The 18,968-nt window shown below is 42.8% G+C and overlaps 1 protein-coding gene across 16 annotated transcripts in view; it reads right to left on the bottom strand.

Moving 5' to 3' along the window:
- RBFOX2 (RNA binding fox-1 homolog 2) overlaps positions 1-18,968 on the bottom strand; it is a 262,366-nt gene that overhangs the window by 150,162 nt on the left and 93,236 nt on the right. Inside the window, exon 1 of one of the 16 annotated variants that reach the window (XM_019952417.3) lies at positions 15,017-15,154. The exons of the other annotated variants lie outside the window; for them this stretch is intronic. Within the exon in view, the coding sequence (XP_019807976.1) occupies positions 15,017-15,121 (105 nt within the window). The 5' untranslated portion in view covers positions 15,122-15,154. Of the gene's footprint in view, positions 1-15,016; positions 15,155-18,968 lie in introns of those variants that run through there. 16 annotated transcript variants of the gene reach the window in all.

Genomic DNA, 18,968 nt, shown 5'->3' with positions numbered 1-18,968 from the left:
TTGGAACCACAGGGAGTTCATAAATTTCTATTGTCAACGCATCTTTCCCTTTTCTGATCATAATCTTAAGAATCGGGTGAACAGTCTGTTCTATATGTTTTCTTCACTTAAAAAACGAAAAACTTCAAAATCCCACAGGCAAGCTAAGTGGATCTTTTTAATTCATGCTCCTGCATGTCCACATTTCCCTAACCTTAAAAAAAAGAAAGGAAGAAAAAGAAACAAGGAGGTAGGAGAAAACAAAATTCTTTCAGATCAAGTCAAATAAGGAAGGCTCTGCTTTGTCGCTATGCAGGATCCAGATGAAGAGACACAAAGGTATAACAAACGCACTCGAGGAAGACCCTCTGAATAGGATCCCAGTCTTACACACAGGATTAGGACGCACACGTGCTTCCTTCTATCAGGAGAACACTTTACCAGGCTGCTTAATGGTTCTTTGAAACTTATCAGCCTCTATATTAGTTCGGAGGAGGGAACATGTGAATTGGAGCATCAGAGAAGGAACTCTTCTCAAGAGGGCCCACAGAAGAAGTCTTGCATGCTTGCTCCTGAGAAAGAAAAATCAGATTATCTGGGATAGCAGTATGGGTGCTGCCAGTAATTCTAATCTGATAATGCATCCTGAATTCCTGCTTCTGAAAGCACTGGATGTTGTAATGTGAAGAGTCTGGTGGGCAGAAAGGGCTTGAAGCCACATTTTTGATTCTCTGCCTCAAAGTCTAACAATTGAAGAGGTTGCATGTTTTATGCCAGTTTCTCTGTGGGTGTAAAAGGCTTGTGGGGAAAGTTTGTACATCTGGGGGACCAACACAGTTTTGCAAAAATATCCCTGAGAAATCAGGCACTGCAAATTTTTCAAAAGAAATTGAAGCAACCCTCTCTACATAATTTCTACTCCTTTCACTTTCAGGACTGTTAGAGACAACACAGACTCACCACAGCAATGAGCTATAGAAACGGACCATATGAAGTCCAACTGAATTTGACTCAAAAAGAAAAAAAAAAGTTGAAAGAATGGGGCTCTTTTAACCTCATTTCCTCTCAGCTTAAAATAGCAAGGATTCCCACAGGGCAGTTCTCTAATAGAATCTTGCTCCTCAAAATGTGACCCACGGACCAGCAGCAGCCGCAGCAGCGTCAACCGGGAGCTTCCTAGATAAGGAAGAATCTCAGGCCCCATCCAAGACTTACAGAGTTAAAATCCACATTATGACAAAAGCCACAGATGGGTCACAGCACACTGACGTCTGAGAAGCTAGTCTAGATAGAGCACTGTCCTCACGTAGCAGGACAGACTCACGCAAGACAGGGGTAGATGCTGTTGTAGCTTTCCAGTTGGGCATCTAAACCACTCTGGAACACTAACCAGAGAGTGCGCATTCCCACGCTGCGTGATGACTTCAATATAACACAACCACCAGCTACTATTTACTGAGAACATACTATCTGCCACAACTCTGCGTGCATTATCTCACTGCATCTTCACAATATCTCTGTAAGGGAGGCCCTACTTTAGCTTTTTCACACATAGAAGAAAATTGGGGATCAAAGTGGCTTAACATTTTGCTCATGGTCTGACGGCTAGTGAGTAAAGGAGCCGCAAGTGAAACATAAATTTGTAATACTCCAAGATCGGTCCTACATCACACTTTTTCACGGATAAAATCAAATCAAGACTGCCAAGATCACTGGAAAATTCCCGCTGGATATAACCTTGCACTCTACCTCTGCCCGTTACTAAGACTTCAAACAACAAATGATGGAGATGAGGTTTGGAACTCAGTGTACACACATTGTACGTGAGTTTCCAAAGGCTGTGCCTCTGGTCAAGCACTGCTGCTATGACAGACGTCATTAAGAGAATGATTCTGGAAACCTCTTATGAACTGTGGTTACCTTCTACGATGTCTACAGTGAGCTCTAGACAAATACACAGAGAAAAGGGTACATCCCAAAGCTCAACTCTCGGAAAAGCTACAGGCAAATAGATTTGTTAGAGTTCTGACCCCCAGTTTTAGGGAACCCAGGGCGATCATCCCTAAAAGAGGAAAACGTATTATCTTAAAAGCTGTGTTCTTCCTCATTATGTTTCATATTCTCAAATAACCTCCCATCCTTCTAACTAACTTGCTCCAGTATCCCCTCCGCTACAAGCTCTGACCTCATCAAGCACTTGCTCATCACCTACCTACCCCAGTCCTGTCTTCCACTCCCTCCTATGCCCAACTCTGATTCCATGGTCCATGATTATAATGCCTCCCTCGCAAATATCCTCAATCATTTGTTCTCTCCATCACTGGCGTTTAGCAAAACTCCAATCCTGGTTAAGTACAATTATCTGCCCTCTCTGTGCCTGTTCCCAACCCACTAAATGTTGCTGGAGAAAAGCCACATGACCAAGCTGACTGGCTTCACTATATACTCATGATCAGAAGCCTCAACTGGGCACTTGGCAATGCCAAGCAATCCTAACAAAGCTGCCCCTGGAAGCTTCCTCACTCTCCAAAATGACGACTTCTTACCTTTCCCTGAAACCTGCCTCATTCTCTCCCCACCACCCAATCATCAGCTGTTGCTCTCTCCAAGTACTTCATTTTAAAAGAGAAGCATTCAGATAGTCTCTTCTGTGCACCAAATCCACAACCCTACCTAGAAACGCATGCACTTCCTCCTCCTCACATTCTGTTACAATGAAGGAAGCATCCCTTGCATCAAAGGCCCATTTCACTACTTGTGCTCACACCCCACCCCACCCCCGGTGCCTGTGTAAGGACCATGCTGCTCTGTTCATCACCCCCTCTCTCCTGCCTCATCACTCTCTCCCCTCTCCACTCATCACTGTCAGGCCAACAATAAACATATGTCCATCTTCAGAAAACCTCCCCTCTGCCCTCACACACTGATGGGGAAAGTGTATGTTGGTAGCACCACTTTGGGAGTCTGTTTGGCCACATCTATCAAATTCTGAAACGTGCATGGCCTGTGGCTCAGCAATTTACCTCCAAGGAACCTATCTTAGAAAATCCCCACAAGTGTAGAAGGAAGTTCACCGTAGCAATCTGTAAGAGCAAAAACTTAAAAACATAAATGTCCAATAATAGGCAAGTAACTAAATGAATCAAGGTTTAAAAAAAATCGTCCTCGGACACCTCACCTCCCTCCAGCCACTCTCTCCATTTCCTTGCTCACCACTTCACAGTAAATCTTCTCAAAAAAAGAATCTATACCCGTTTCCACTTCTTCACCTCTCATTTCTTCTTCAGTCTACTGAAAATAAAGTTTCCAAGCCCTCCACTCCATTAAACCAACTGGTCAATGTCAACTACATCCATGCTATTCAACCCAATGGACATTTTGCTGTCCTGAACTTATCTGACCTCTTAGGAGGATTCAACAGAGTTGGCAACCTTCTTAAAACACTCTCTCCTTCTACCTTCTGAGATACTACAATCCTGGTTTTTTCCTGTGCATCACTGATTACTTCTTCTCAGTGTCTTTTTTGGCTTTTCCATTAACAGACTGCTAAAAAAGGAAGTGTTCCCTGGGGCTCAATCCTGAGTCACCCTTCTCTCTCTGAGTTGTCTCAACCAATCCCACTGCTTCAAATACCATCAACATGCTAATAATTACCAAATTATATGCTTATCCTAAACCTCTTCTCATCCTGCAGTATGACTACTTAGCTGCCTCCCAAGTATGTCAAACATAACACTCCTCAAACTGAGCTCTTAATTCACCACCACCACCACCACCACCCTTGAAACTGGTATACCCTTGGTGTTCCCTACCTCAATAAGTGGTATTACCCGGCAATTACAAAAGTTAAAGACGCTCCCCTTACCCCTCACCCCTCACATCAAACCCATCACACGTCCTGTGTGTCTGCCTTGTCTTGATCTCCACTCCACCACCTGAACCCAAGCTACCATCACCTCTTTCCTGAACATCGCAATAATTCTTCCCCTTCCACTGCTGCTCCCCCTCAGAACACTCATCACATAGTAGCCAGAGGAACTTTCTAATCAGATCATATCACTCCTTTGACTCTATAGCTTCACATTACACTTAAATTCTTTTTCTATCTTAAGTCCTTATAATGGCCTTTAAGGTGCTATATGATCTATCTGCTAAGTGCCCACTTCTCCAACTTCATTTCATATCATTATATCGCCTTCGATCACTATGCTCTAAACACTCAGATCCTGTGTCAGTGCCTCATCTAGAGCAAGTCCATCCCTCTCCCCAGCACCCTTTCAGCCCCTTTATCCCCTGTTCTTGAAATCCCTCCTCATCCTTCCTTCATTCTCTGCAAGGCTGGCTCCTTATCTTTCAGATCTCAGCTTAAAAAATAACACCTCCTCAACTAAAGCTCTCCAGACCACTCTCTCTAGTTGGAGGTCCTTCCCCACAAACCCTTAATTCTCTAGATTACTGTGCTCTGTTTATTTTCTTCCTAACAGTTATCAAAATCTATAATTAGTTAACATATTCATTTGTTTTCTTATTTGTTATACATTTCTCCTTTAGAGAGTAATATTTTGTGTATATCACATACAACTGAGATCTTCTACTATGGGACAGTTTATCCTTTGACTTTTTGCTAGGGAAGGTCAAAGTTATTTGTAGGAGTTTCTGGCACTCAGGCAACTGTCTAACCAAGTCCTATAAATAAAGTTAGAGCGCAACTAATATCACCCTAGTTACCAAAATGACTCAAAGTTTTATCACAGCTACAAACCATAAACACATGCCAGCACCCATGGCTTTAGAATGTCACAGTTTGAAATAACCATTATATTAATGAAAAAACAATTCCAATTTAATCATTTACTTTAAGCTAATTTGAGTATTACATTCCAAACTGCCTTCTTTCCAATACTATAAATGCATTTTGCTCAGTACAATAAAATTATAGCATCCCAATCCAAGCTTCACTATAATCAAGCTCGTTGTTAATTTTTTTTTTTTTTTTTTTTTTTTTTGCGGTAGGCGGGGCCTCTCACTGTTGTGGCCTCTCCCGTTGTGGAGCACAGGCTCCGGACGCGTAGGCTCAGCGGCCATGGCTCACGGGCCCAAGCCGTTCTGCGGCATGTGGGATCTTCCCGGACCGGGGCACGAACCCGTGTGCCCTGCATCGGCAGGCGGACTCTCAACCACTGCGCCACCAGGGAAGCCCCTGGTTGTTAATTATTTATAGTCTACAACCATACGTCCAACGCACTAGCCACGAGTCATGTGTGGCTATTTGAATTTAATTTTAATGAGTTAATATTAAAATTTCTGTTCCTCAGTCACACCTGCCACATTTCAAGTGCTCAAGAGCCACAGGGGCCTAGTAGTTATTATATACTGGACAGAGCAGATACAAAACATCTCCATCGTCACAGAAAGATCTCCTAGACAGAGCTGTTCTACAGCATGGTAATAAGCAGGAAGCAAAAGGCCCTCTAAACACCCAGAATATCAGAATGTTCACGCATTTTCATCAGCAGGAAAGCTCCGCCAGGCCTTCTCTTGAATCGATTTATTTTTATTTTAGAAATATTTCTGTCCTGGTTATCTGGCTACTTACTCACCGAAATTTTAAAAAGCAAAAAAGGAAAGGGAACTAGAAAGCAGTAGGGAATAAGTACCAGAGGAAAGAGGAATATCATGTGAGAGGCAGCTGCATCAGATGCAAGAGAGACCAAGAGAAAAAAAATCTAAGAAGCAGATAAGTTATCAAAAAGCAGAAAGATATCAAAATGGGGTCATTCTGTAAGGCAAAACCAGGAAAAGCTCCTGAAATAATCACTCCTTTTTAGTCCTAAACAATAATTGATGTTGACAACTGTGTTAAACCAGTAAGAAAAGTATAACTGGTAAGAAGAAAATAAACTGTATAGTTAAATAACACATTTTAGAAGGACTTACTTCCAAAATAAATAAATCTTAAACATCTTGATGCTTAAAGAAGGGAAAATCCTCTCAGCTAGTTGGAATACTTGATCACTAAAAATAACTCATTCCTAAAATATTCTGCATAGTCAAATTCAATCCAAGAGTTCAGTTTAACCAATATGAACGAATGCTGCTTGCAGAGCAAGTACAGACAGGAGAATAAGACAAGGTTCTTCTGTTAATGAATTACAGTTCATCCAGACAATGGAGCACCATATAGCCTTGGGGGGTGGAGAGGGGAAGAGGAAGCTCTTCAAGTGATAAAAGGAAGGTTCAGAACAATGTATAGCACAGTGCCATTGAATTTTTTTTTTTTTTTTAATGAGGAATTATACACAAAAAGGAAAGTACCCATTGCTTCTAGGGTAAAGACACTGGGGGACTCAAGACAGGAATTGGGGAGCAACTGTTCACTACATGACCATTTGGTACCTTTTGAATAGTGAATCACGTAAATGTACTATTTATCCAATAAAAACCTATAAAACCTTAAATTAAAAAAAAAAAGCAAGTTCCCTATACCCAAGAAACATATAACCTAATGGCTTAACCAGGCTTCAAAAATCCAAAGGAAAAATTACACTTTTTCCTTCACCAATGACTAGACACCTAAATATTTAACACATATTTTATTCTTACTAAAAAGCTCACTGTATGCTATTTGAAATCCCAATAAACTGATTTTGAAAAACTCCAAGTTGATCTTAAAAGGAAATTGCAATGATCCTTATTATCTTGTATTAACTGTTTAAAAAAGTGTTTGGGGGATTCCCCGGCAGTCCAATGGTTAGGACTCCAGGCTTTCACTGCCAAGGGTGCAGGTTCGATCCTTGGTAGGGGAATTAACATCCCGCAAGCTGCGAGGCGCTCCCCCGCCCCAAAAAAGAGGTGTTTGCATAAAGGTGTATACATCAAGAAAAAATCATTTTATTGGATAATACAGCAAAGATTGGTTGAAAAGCTCCCAAAGAAGCTACAAATGGTCTTCTGCACCATGTGGGAGGCAAGGCCAGGTCATTCTGATGGTCCCTGAGGTTGACAATGCTAGTGGTTTCCCAGTATCCTTTCTTCTTCCTTAGTAACAAAACCCCAGTTTTCATTCTAGGACATTAATATACACACCCTCCAAGAAAGGACTTTATCTCCCAACCTCCACTGCAGCTAGATGTGGCCATACGTTAAGTTCTGGCCAATGAGACATTAGTAGAAATGTTACGTGGGACTTCCTGGAAGTCTTCCTAAGTAGGGGAGGGGACCTCTTTTCCTCCTCCAAACCACTCTGTGCAAATGCGGAAATAATGGCTGGAGCTGTAGCAACCATCTGCGCCACATCCTACACACAGAGAAGCAAAGAGCAGTAAGGATCCTGGATCCTTGATAACCACTGAGCACTGCATCAGCCCTGGGCTGCCTACTTCCAGACTTCATTTCCATGAAAGACGAGGCCTTGTTTAAGCCACTCTGAGGCAAGGGGAGGGGAGGGGGGATGGATTCTGTTACATGTAGTGAATTTAATCCTAAGTGATACTTTCAAGAGTCAATTATTTTACTGTAACTTTACAAATCAAAATTCAATGTCACAGAAAGCTCTATACACACAGCCCTCATGACTAAGACAGAGACTGTCAAAGAATCCTGAAATGTCTAGGCTGGAAGCCTAGGCCAAAAAGTCAGCTAGTCTATTCCCCGAATCTGCTATCCCTGACCATTCCACACCAACATGACAGAAATAAAGTTTCAACTTAACGATTCCTGAATTTTAGTAATGAAAAAAGTCATATATATAAACTCTCATTTTCATCATCTGTAAAATGGAAGTAATGACACAGGGATGTCTTCAGACCCCAATACAATAGAGTATGTTAGCTATTCTGTAAACAGAGCATGATACACTATCATTACCATTACAATTACCACTATAACAGCTGATTGGTAAGTGTGAGGCACAAAAGAAAAATTAGGTGAAAGCAATTAGCCAGATTTGGGGTCTGGGGCTCAAGGAATTCCATGAACTTGTCAAACCTCTTTCACCAACTTTCTTATCTCGTTATCTACCAAAAAATACTACATCAGGAACTTCAGTTTCCTTCTGGGGAAAAGAAAGGAGTTGAGTGGCTATAAGGGGGGAAAAAGAACAGTAGTAAAGGGTTTAAAGCAATTAGTGAATATGATGTATCTGAAATATATAACCATGTTTTTAGCATTTCACGGGCTGTCAATAGGTGGTCCAACCATTTACAAATTGATGCTAGCAATATTTCTATTCAGTTTATTCATTCAAAAGAAAAATACTAAACACATGTATACAGTTTCTACTGAGTATGCAACAAAGCGTCATTTAAGAGTGAGATGCTGTCTTTGAGAAATAAGGATAATACGTGGGGTCCTCCAAGCAGGAAGATTTTTAACCTGTGCACTAAGGTATAGGCAGTATATTTAAAACAAAAATAGCTTAATCACTTTCATTTTGCACTTAAAAATGATTTAACTTCTCCAAAATTGGTTTTGAAGTCAAAAAAAGCAAATGATTTCACTTTTGAAGGCATTAACTCAACTATGAATCCATTTCTGGTGACTACTTTAACCCACAAACACATCGTACATGAGTCACACTGTGCTCTGTTGTTCAATTCATTAGATTCTGAAAAGCATTCCATGGTCAAATAACTTGGAGAAATATGCTTTAAGCAATTTTACTATTTGTTGAATTTCAGTTTTTCCTAGTCTTCTAACAGGATACTAAAATTAATAGATGCTTCTTACTAATTTCAAATATACTCATAGGAAGAAAATAAGCTATCCAGGGGTGTCAGAGATTAGCTGACAGGCAGATACATGCCAAGAATTTGCTGCACAATTTAAAGGGCTACAATCAGGATAACAAGAGTGTGAGAAACAAACTCAGACAGCTTGAAGGTTTTTGTTCCCCAGAAGGGATACCAAGGTATGGCCGATTTACACACCCTTCTGCTGTGAATGGCCACATCCAAGCAGATGTAATTAAGCAGTAAGATTTCTGAAGAATTAGAACTATTCTACCTCTCCTAGATGATACACTTATCACCTGTTTATGCCCATTTATGAGTCTGAATGTATAACTAGGGGTTGCGGGTCTTCTGAACCAGCAGAAGAAAAAGGAAATAACATTACCTTCTGAGAAGGCAATCTATCTAACCCACACTAGACTGGACCAGACCATTGTGTCCCAGATCTAACTGATGGCTTCAAAATCCAAGTTCTCCCAAAAGTTAGTATGTACCAAACTCTATAAACTTCTTTTCAGGCTATGACTACATTTTTAATAACATAAATGAGTTTAGTGGGACTTACTCTAATCGCTTCTGAAAGACAGTTTATTTTTAGTAAATATAATAGTCCCCCACATGGGAAGCTACAACCATGCCAAAAATGTCCTAAGAGGAGATAAAATCCTATTTATAGAGCTATCAGTTGCTCCTTGCTTAGGTTGTAACATAGTTTCCACTTTAAGCCCGATATGACCTCCCCTGACTTCTCTGGTCTCTAATGTTCTTTTCATCCTGAAGTTCCTCACATTTATCTGTATCTCCACAGGGTACTTAAATTGAGCTACTATGGAGTGGGGGGAAGGGAGAAGGAAAGAAACTCCTTTCCCTAAACCTTCTCCTGCCTGAGAGTTTTAGGTAAGTTTCAGGAATCTAAAAAAGAGAAAAGAGGAGTTCTTCATTGGGTGGGCTTTGAGGAAGGAACCTCATAAATAAATATTCAGCAATCATCAAAGATACTGCCACAGTGAGCCACGCACACGGCAAATGGGCCCACTGATGTCTTTGTCTGTGTATGACTTAGCTTGAAGTCTTCCATCTTTTAAAACCCCAACAAGAATAAATGTCAAGGGACTTCTAGTATAGAGAATACCATACTCAAAAGCTAAGGCAGGGGTGCGGTGGGGTGTTAACCAGGGAACCAAAAGATAAATACAAGAGATTAAAAAAATTTTTTCCTAAAAATGTGATTTCCTCAGGGATTAAACTGTTGTTGTTGTTTTACATTAGCTGCTCGCACCTTTACACTCCCCACTTAAAATGCTAACTGTGGAACCTTCCTTCCCCAGTCTCTGGCTACAACTCCATCAACAATTCTAGAGGGGTACTTACCCTATCCTTATTCAGTGAAACATTTTCACTGTTTCCTGTCACTAGCAGTGGCAACACCCAAACCTCATCTCACCCCCGCCCTGCCCTGCTGAATACCTGGATGAAACTGTAAATGAACCTTGTCTTTACTGCTCTGGCAAAATCCTAACCCCTTTCAGCTCGGAACCCCAGTAAAATTTGCTGTCCCTAGCTCACTTATTTTTTTAATGTTCTTAAGCATATACTGCTTTTGTTATTAATTCTGTGTTTGTAGGTCTTGTTTCCTAAATGAGACTGCAAATTCCACTCCATTATGAGCTCCTAAAGGGCAATGGCCATGTCTTATTTATCTCAGAATAATCAGTGTCATGCCAAGCGATTGGTATATAATAGGCACACAAGTAAACATTGTTGAAATACTTGTTAAGTTGATCTGGATGGTGGAGATGATGTAGTGAGTTTACTTCTCTTATGTGAATCTCTCATTGCACACAATCAGGAAAGCCCAGTATCACTGTGGTAGAATGGAACCACAAGCAATTCATGAAAAGAGTGAGCGAGAAGCAAAAGGCCATTAAGTAACACCAACCCACCTCCCACTGGATTCTCAACATCATCCTCAGGTGCTCAAGGAGACGGTAAACACAGCATGTACCAAATGATGAAGCAGATGATAACAGTTCCCTACCCCAAGAAAATTTTATCTGCTTTCCTCCATCTACTTATATATAGCTCATCCTCTGAGGTCTACCTCTTCCTGCCCACCCCAAACCACAGTGAAACCCTTAACTCTCTGGAATCTGATGACAAGCAGCCACTAATTTAGCATTTTCACTTATAACAAGAAGGGATGGATTTAAATTTCAGCAAAAATAATTCAAACTAAACTCTAGTAAAAGTTACCTGATAATAAATTTGGCAAAGACCAGAAAATACTTCCCTTAAATTTTTTTCCAACTGTGAAATTTACCATATAAAATGGTATTTCCCTTTTTAAAAGAAGGCATATGGATTTTCTGGGGCGATCAGAGCTGAGGCATGGGTGTGGATGATTGACGTGAACTCTCAAGACCATTTTCCAGAAGCAGCATGGTACTGAACAAAGAACTCAGGTTTGGAAGTGAAAACAGACCTGTAACCGCAGTGCCAAAACACTCACTAGCTGTGACCTTGAGCAAGTACTTTAGCCTCTCTTAACTGTTTCTTCATCTATAAAAGCAAGTTTATCATGAAAGTTAGAAATAATGTACATAAAACACACAGGTCAGTGCCTGGCTTAATAATTTACAATTGTTAATAGATTTGCTTATTGTCATTTTTCTTAGCTCACAACAAAAAGACTCCTTCACAAATCTGACATTTTAGGGCTACTACTATAATTTATTGTAAATTGGTAGCAATACAATATCGATAGGAAGGCACCTAAAGAAAGCTATTTCCTCTATGAATTCAAAAGTAAAATTGCAGAAGAGAAACACAAAGTGTTCCACGGGGCAAGACGCCCCTAAACCAGATAGCTAGGATAATTTATAAGATACTATAGTGAATAACCAAGCTCTCAGAAAGAGGGAGCTTCTGACAGGGGGTATAGATATCACAGCAATTCCAAGTAGGGGTAAACCCAATATTGTGGTCTCTAGCTCATAGAAAAGCTTTGAATAAAAGAGATTTTTAAAAATCTCCTCAAAATTCCACCCCTCCCTTAAACTAGAGATACTCACCTGACAATCACAAACACAAGGCAAAGAGAAAAGGAAATACCTGCACCCGTATGAGGAAAGGGGGATGCTGGCTCTAAAGGATGAGAACTTTCCTATGATGCAAAGAGAAAACTGATGGCTGCACCATCTTCTTTTGCTGCTTTCAGGAGATGGCAGGAATGTCTAAGTCATTCACCTGCTCTAGTAACAGGGCTGCGAAAAGTGGGACAGTAGTCCTTCTGTAGGGCAGAGCTAGAAGCTAATTAAGGAGTTAAAACTTTCAGAGTATTAGAATGAAAATGCTGGAAGGACTTTTAGGGCCTTTCTAGCCAAGCCAGTAGAATGGAAGAAAGTCTGGGCATTAGAGCCAGATGGGCCTTCCTAGCTATTTGACCTTAGGCAAGTTGGACAGCCTTTCTAGCCTTCACTCTTCTCATCTATAAAATTGGGTGAACAGCATTAGCATTTGCCCTGCAGAGAGCAAACTGTAAAAAGCAAACTGCTTCAGAATAGGTACGCAACACAGGGTTAAATGCTTTCCCGCAGACCTCAGGCTAGCTGTACGTAAAGACCGGTGGCTGATACAGACAGCTATGTCATAAATGTTCGTTCTGTCCCTCTCCTTTCCTTCTAACTTAGCAGAAAAGGGATCAATTCCAAGTAGGGAAAGTAACTTTCCCAAGGTCATGCTGCTGGTTACTGGCAGAATTAGGGCTTAAAAAACCAGCTTCTTCAAGCTCAGTGCATTGCACCTTGCCTCATCAGGAGCCTTCCCTTGGGGGCGGGGCAAGCTAACTTAACATTAGATGGGCTCAGAGTCAAGGCGAACAGAACAAGCTAACTGCAATGTCAGGAGCTCACTGCGATTCAGACACCCAGGAGTTAAACACTCCGCTGGCTAAGGCTCCACAGAGCTGCGGTTGGGCACACTCCTTCTGGGAGGAGGCCAGAGAGGCACTGAAATCCATTCCCTGGCGTGATTGGTCGGTTCCCAGAGGGGTGGGGAAGAGGAAAAGGGAGAAGAATGTCACCCGATCCCCAAGGGTAAACAACAGCAGGAGCATCTGCTCAGGTTTTCAACTAAAACTGTGAAGGATTTCTGAACAGTTGACCACCACACTCGGAAGACTGGGACCCCTGACCTTCAAGAACAAGAGGGTTCTTGTTCTTTAATGACCAGATTCTTAGTGATACAATCTGGATGAACAAATGCAGAAAGATGGTGTATGATTTCCACAGTGCCGAATGCTCATGCTCTAGGTGCCCTTAATCACCCAGCTACCCTCCCTCCTGCGCCTGCCCTTACAGAGAACACAGCCTGCTCCTTGCTACTTAAACTCTGACCATCAAATTCCCTCCTCCGAATTCCTCTCCTTCCTCTTTAAGAGGAGCCCCCTCCTTTGTAAAAAGGATATCTTATTGCAAGAGGCAACCCCTCTGTAGTTGTGTTAGCACACGTGTGCAGAGCAGAGAGAAGGGAGGGTCTGGGGAGAGAGAAACCTAATACCTTGCCGAATCCACTGGGAAGTCGGCCTGAGTTATTAAGCCAGGACGGGGCCACTTAACTGAATTGGTTGAGGCAATGCCCTTCAGTCCTGGCTGCATTCTTCCCCCAAGGGAGAATGCAGGAAGGGCTGTCTCCTCAAAATCTTATTATCCCTGACAACTCTTTACTCCTCAGAAGTTTCTCTCTCCCATTTCAAGGATATAAACAAAACGTTTAAGTTCTGAGCAGAGAATGAGAGGCAGCCCCTCAACCCCAATATGCTACGGGACTCCACAGGACTGATCACTAAGAGCTGCCAAAACCTGCATTCCCTTTGTGCTTAGGTACAACCACAGCTAAATCCTCAATTCCCAGTAACTGACGGTGGGCGGGGCGGGGGGGGAGATGGTCATCACAGGACTAAGGTAAAACTGAAGAGAAAGCCTCCTACTGAATGACTAAAACAGGAGGACCTTTAAGAAACCAAGTCAGTCCAGGGACCAACTGGAGCCCACCTTAGTGTGGCCCCAGTTAGGGGAACGAGGTGGAACCAGGACTAGGTCCACCCCAAACAATCTGGAGCTGCTGGGCAGCCCCATCTCTCAGGAACTGCGCAGGCTAGGAATGACCTGAAACCATTGTGGACTCAAAGAGCAAGGATTCCTCAACATTGGGCCAAAGCAAACCAGCTTCAGGAAGTGGCAGAGGCTCCTTAAGTCTCCCCTTTGTTCCTGCTCTGTAATCCCAAAGCCAAATCTAATCTAAACTGTGCTAAGAATGCCCTTTGCTACACAGACGCCTCATTTATAAAACCCAGGGAGCACAAGTGACTCAGCTCTCTTTCGCAGGAATGTTCAGCAAATTAACTACTCAGGGAGGCTTTACGTGGTTATTAAAAACATAGGCTTCAGTGTCAGACAGGCCTAGGTTTCAATATCTGTTCCACCACTTTCTAGCTCTGTCACCTAGACCTCTCCAAAGCTCAGTTTCTGCATCTGTCAAATATGGCTTCTGCCATCTTCTTACAGGGAGAGTTGTTGAGAACAGCGAGGCATTGAGGGTGTGTGCGTACGTGAGTAATGAGCACAGTAAGCATTCAATAAATAGTAGCTGTCGCTATAACTTATTACTGAGGACTAGGAAACAACTTCTATAGAGAAATAACGCTGCCAGCTGTCAGCTGTATTAGCATTCCTGCACCTCACCCATCCGTCAGAGGGCGGTCAACAGCGTGAGGATGCCAGAGATTATTTTCTATCTGCTGAGCAGTGTGCCAGATGAAGGGGAGAGAGTGAAGGACACAACCTCTCCTGTGGAGCAGCTCACGGTGCTGAGGGAGGACGTGACGGAGAGGAAGTGACGGGGAAGAAGGGAAAGTTCTGAAGGGGGTCTCAGCATGGACCGTCTACTCAGCTTCTGCATTCAACCGTGAAGGGGCTGCTTTCACTTCTGGTCCCAGCAGTTGGGGTCCTGCTGACTGGCTCTATCAGGGTCCCGGGCAGGGGGTGCTGGGAAGCGAGGTCCCTTCCACACCAAGAGGGAGATGAGGGGGGAGTGGGAAGGACAGCGGAGAAGGGTTTTGGTCTTCTCTCTTCATGGGATACCAGGCAAAAGTCATTCCAGAAAAGGAGCTGGCAGTCACAAGCCAACAATTCAGGCAGGCACTACAAGATGACTGGTTGCTGGGTTAGTGCAGCAGCAGAGACAGTTTTTAGCAGAGACATAGGGCTCTCAGGAATTACAACCGCGTAATCAAAAACACGTATACTCACTGGACAGCGTGTACAGTGGAAGGCCGGAAGGGCTGGGCTCCTTGGATCAGTGGCCCCCAAACTCATTAACCAGTGCTCTTGCTCTCTCTTACAGATTTTCACCATCACAGTCCCCACCTGCGAAACTCTCGCACATACCTTAAAGCCTGCACGACTGGTGCACTGGAGCAGCACTGGGCCCCGCCCTAGTCAGGAGAGCACACGGCCCTGGGGAAAAGCACTGAGCTGAGAGTGAAGGCTCATATCACAGACACAGCTCTGCACTGGCAAGAGCTCTGAGAATATAAGCCTTGGGAAAGTCATCTCACCTCTCTGGGACTCAGTTTCTCCATCTGCAGCACCAGGACAATGTGATGAAATCCCGTTCTGACATTCAAAGGACCTAAGGGCCAAGCTGGTGATCCCTACCCTGGGTTCTTATTTCTGCATTAGGGCAGACATGCCACAGAAGAGCCAGGGTATTAAGACAAGTGATTACAAGTCACTCTCTAAACTATCCTGAAAGTTCAGACAGTAAAAAGTCAGCCACAACTTTTCTGAAATCCAAAATAAAAAGTTTTGGAACTTACAGTCCTGGCCCAGACCATTCATTTTACGACGGTCAGGACTGTTTCTTGGATGGTAAACCAGGAAAGAAAACAACGGGACAACAGTAGTTACCTGGCACCTGGGAAGGGCACACGGCTTGCTTGCTAAAAGGGCCCTCCAAACACTAGACTGAGAAGGACGTACAGGGGGCCTTAGGGTAAGCATTCATTCCAAAAACTATGGGAATGACAGCTGCTATTTCTGGCCAATGGATCAGGACCTGAAAGATGGGTGTAATCTCCACCGAACAAATCGTACAGTCAGAAATAATCTTGCATCTGCCAGCACTCAACAAACCGGCAGCTCTTTAGAGAGGACTCTCTGGGGACCCAGAGCTGCAGTAACCAAGGGAAATGTATCCAGATTAGATCAGCAAAGGCCTCTCCGTTTCCACACGAGATATTGTAGGGGGCAATGACACCGGCCAACACACAAGATTTACACAATGAGCTCCCTGAATGCTGCACATGTCCGGGTCAGAAGAGCTGCCGCTGGGCTACAAATGGCTCCTGAAGCAGCAGATGCCAAGTGTCCTGTTTACCTTTGCCTTTGGTTACAATTCCTCAAGAGGGCCTGAGAGGTCTGCTTTTCATGGTATTGCCTTTTCCATCCATTTTAAATTAAGAAGAAGAATTCTTCCTTGTCTCATTCCCTTTACCTTTCTCTTCCCAACATAAAAACATAAATAAGAAGTGGTGTGTCCACACGATGGAATATTATTTAGTAACAAAAAAGAATGAAGTACTGATGTATGCTACAACATGGAGAAACCTTGGAAGCATCATGCTAAGTGAAAGGAGCTGGAAACAAAGGACTTTATTATATTGAGTCCATTTATAGAAAATATCCTAGACAGGAAAATCTGTAGAGACAGGAAGCAGACTAGTGGTTGCCTAGAGTTTGGGGGGCAAGGGAGACAGGGGGACCAGGCAATGATGACTAAGAGGTACACGGTTTCTTTTTGGAGTGAGGAAGACTCTGTGAATACACTAAAAAGGGCTCTGAATTGTGTACTTTAAATGAGTGAATGGTAGAGTATCTAATTATATCTCATTAAAGCTGTTAAAAGATGCCGCAAAGGAATTATGACCTCCTGTAGGAAGGGACATTTAATGAGGGAGCTCTGACTCTCCTGACCACTGCTGCTCCTTCCTCCCAACAGCTCATTTCGCTAGTCCCGTCCCTGCTCAGCTGCAGTATCCGGCGCAGGGTTACACCTTCCCTGAGATAACTGGGCAGGTGGTAGCTTTGCTGGATCTTCAAGTCTACTCCTGCTCTGTTATGACTTTAGTGTCCTTCCTTCCACATCTAGTTTCCCTCTGTCCCTGAAGAGATAGTGAAACTACCCCCCAGCCCCCAGCACGGGTTGATGACTTGCCATGCCATGAAAAAAGAATGAAGATAAATGATACTATAAAAGCACAGGTTTGGGCGTTAGATCAAATCTGAGTTCCAACTGAAGCATCTGAAAAAGTTACTTTAAGTCTCAATCTCAGGTTCCACTTCTGTAAAATGGGGAAAACACCACCTAATGCATCGAATGCACATTGTTATTATAAAAATTAAATGGTAAAGTCTATATAAATGATTAATATGGTGCCTGGCACACAGAAGGCACTCAATAAATAATAACCGTTATTTATAAAAGCCTTATGCCCAGTTTTTTCAAGCTGTCATCCAGCAGATCAGCTTCTATGTCAAAAAAGGCAGTAACAAAAGCAGGCCACTGGCACCATCAAATGGTTCACAAACATTTTTCTGACTATTTGTTTTAACTCATCTCACTCACAGATCCCTAGTCCATTCCTAATACTTCTGTGTTTTTAACTTCAATTTGTTTTCCTATTTCTGGGCTCAATTTAACCTAAGCATTAGGCTTATTATTGCCTCTCCAGTTCCATTTTCCCTCCTCAACCTTAATCTGTATTTATCACCTTAATTATAATACTTTAAGCCACTCAGTGTAAATAAACTGTTTACCCAGAGTAGCACAGCACTCAGTATCCTACTCCTCCTAAAAGCCTATCACAGGGCTTCCCTGGTGGCACAGTGGTTGAGAGTCCGCCTGCCGATGCAGGGGACGCAGGTTTGTGCCCCGGTCCGGGAGGGTCCCACGTGCCGCGGAGCGGCTGGGCCCTGTGAGCCATGGCCGCTGAGCCTGCGCGTCCGGAGCCTGTGCTCTGCAACGGGAGAGGCCACAGCAGTGAGAGGCCCGCGTACCGCGAATAAATAAATAAATAAATAAATAAAAAGCCTATCGCAGAATCAAAACAACTTAAGACAGAGTTTAGAAAGAATTATGATGGAACCATAAAACGGAATACTAGGCAGCCATGTAAAACAACACTACAGAAATATTTAATGACATGAAAAGATATTTACAATGGAGCAGGAAGGAGCTGCAAGCATACTACAAAAGTCTGTACCATATGATGAGATTTTGTAAGGCATTTTATAATGTGTGTATATGCAAAAAGAGCTGCATAGAAACAAAATTAGAACAATAAACAAAAAGTTAAGATAAAGTTAATATAATAAGGCAATTTTTATTCTTTTGGCCTGCTGTATTTTCTATATTTTCTTTGATAAATGTATATTAATTCTGAGAAAAAGATGACTTAAAAATACGAATTTAAACAATACAGAACCTCTTCGCATTTTTTTAGCAGCCACTGTAGCATAGATCTGGAGTCAGAAAGACCAGGACTCAAATCCCTCCTCTACCACTTGTTAGAAGTCTGACTTTGCAGTCACTGAACCTTTTAGGCTTGGTGGTGTCATCTGGAAAATGAAGATGAATATCCTAGCAAAGTGCCTGGCACCTGATCTTCAGTACACCTCTCTGGCAGTGGTCCTCAGCTTGAATGTGCATCAGAATCACCTGGAGAGCATGCTGAGACAGGTGGCTGGGCCCCAGTCCCAGAGTTTCTGATTCAGTAGGTCTGGGAGGAGGGGGATACCATGAATTTGCATAAGTTCCCAGGTGATGCTGATGCTGCTGGTCCGAGAACCACACTTCGAGGACCACTGCAATAGGCAGTAAGTACAAACTCTTCTTACAGTACGTTACACAGATATTAAGTGCTCTTTCAGAGCAATATTTCCGGAATACGAGCTCACTGGATACTGAATTATATAAGAGCCTAACACTGCACATTCACCCAAAAGCCCAGACTTTATAACCTGGGATCATTCACTCCAAGACAGCGAGGGAACTGGGTTTCCACTGTAGAGGGAAGCAAATAACAATTATCAGGACTGCATTTAGAATATCTGACTTCAGCATGGGAGAAAATGTCTTCGAATGTGGACATGGATCAAGCAATGTGCAGGACGGAGACCAGTGTGAATCCACTGCTCGCTG

Source organism: Tursiops truncatus, chromosome 11, assembly GCF_011762595.2.
Source record: "Tursiops truncatus isolate mTurTru1 chromosome 11, mTurTru1.mat.Y, whole genome shotgun sequence".
NCBI classification, from domain to species: Eukaryota; Metazoa; Chordata; class Mammalia; order Artiodactyla; family Delphinidae; genus Tursiops; species Tursiops truncatus.
Note: the sequence above shows the minus strand (reverse complement) of the source record. Positions and strands in the feature narration are given on the sequence as shown.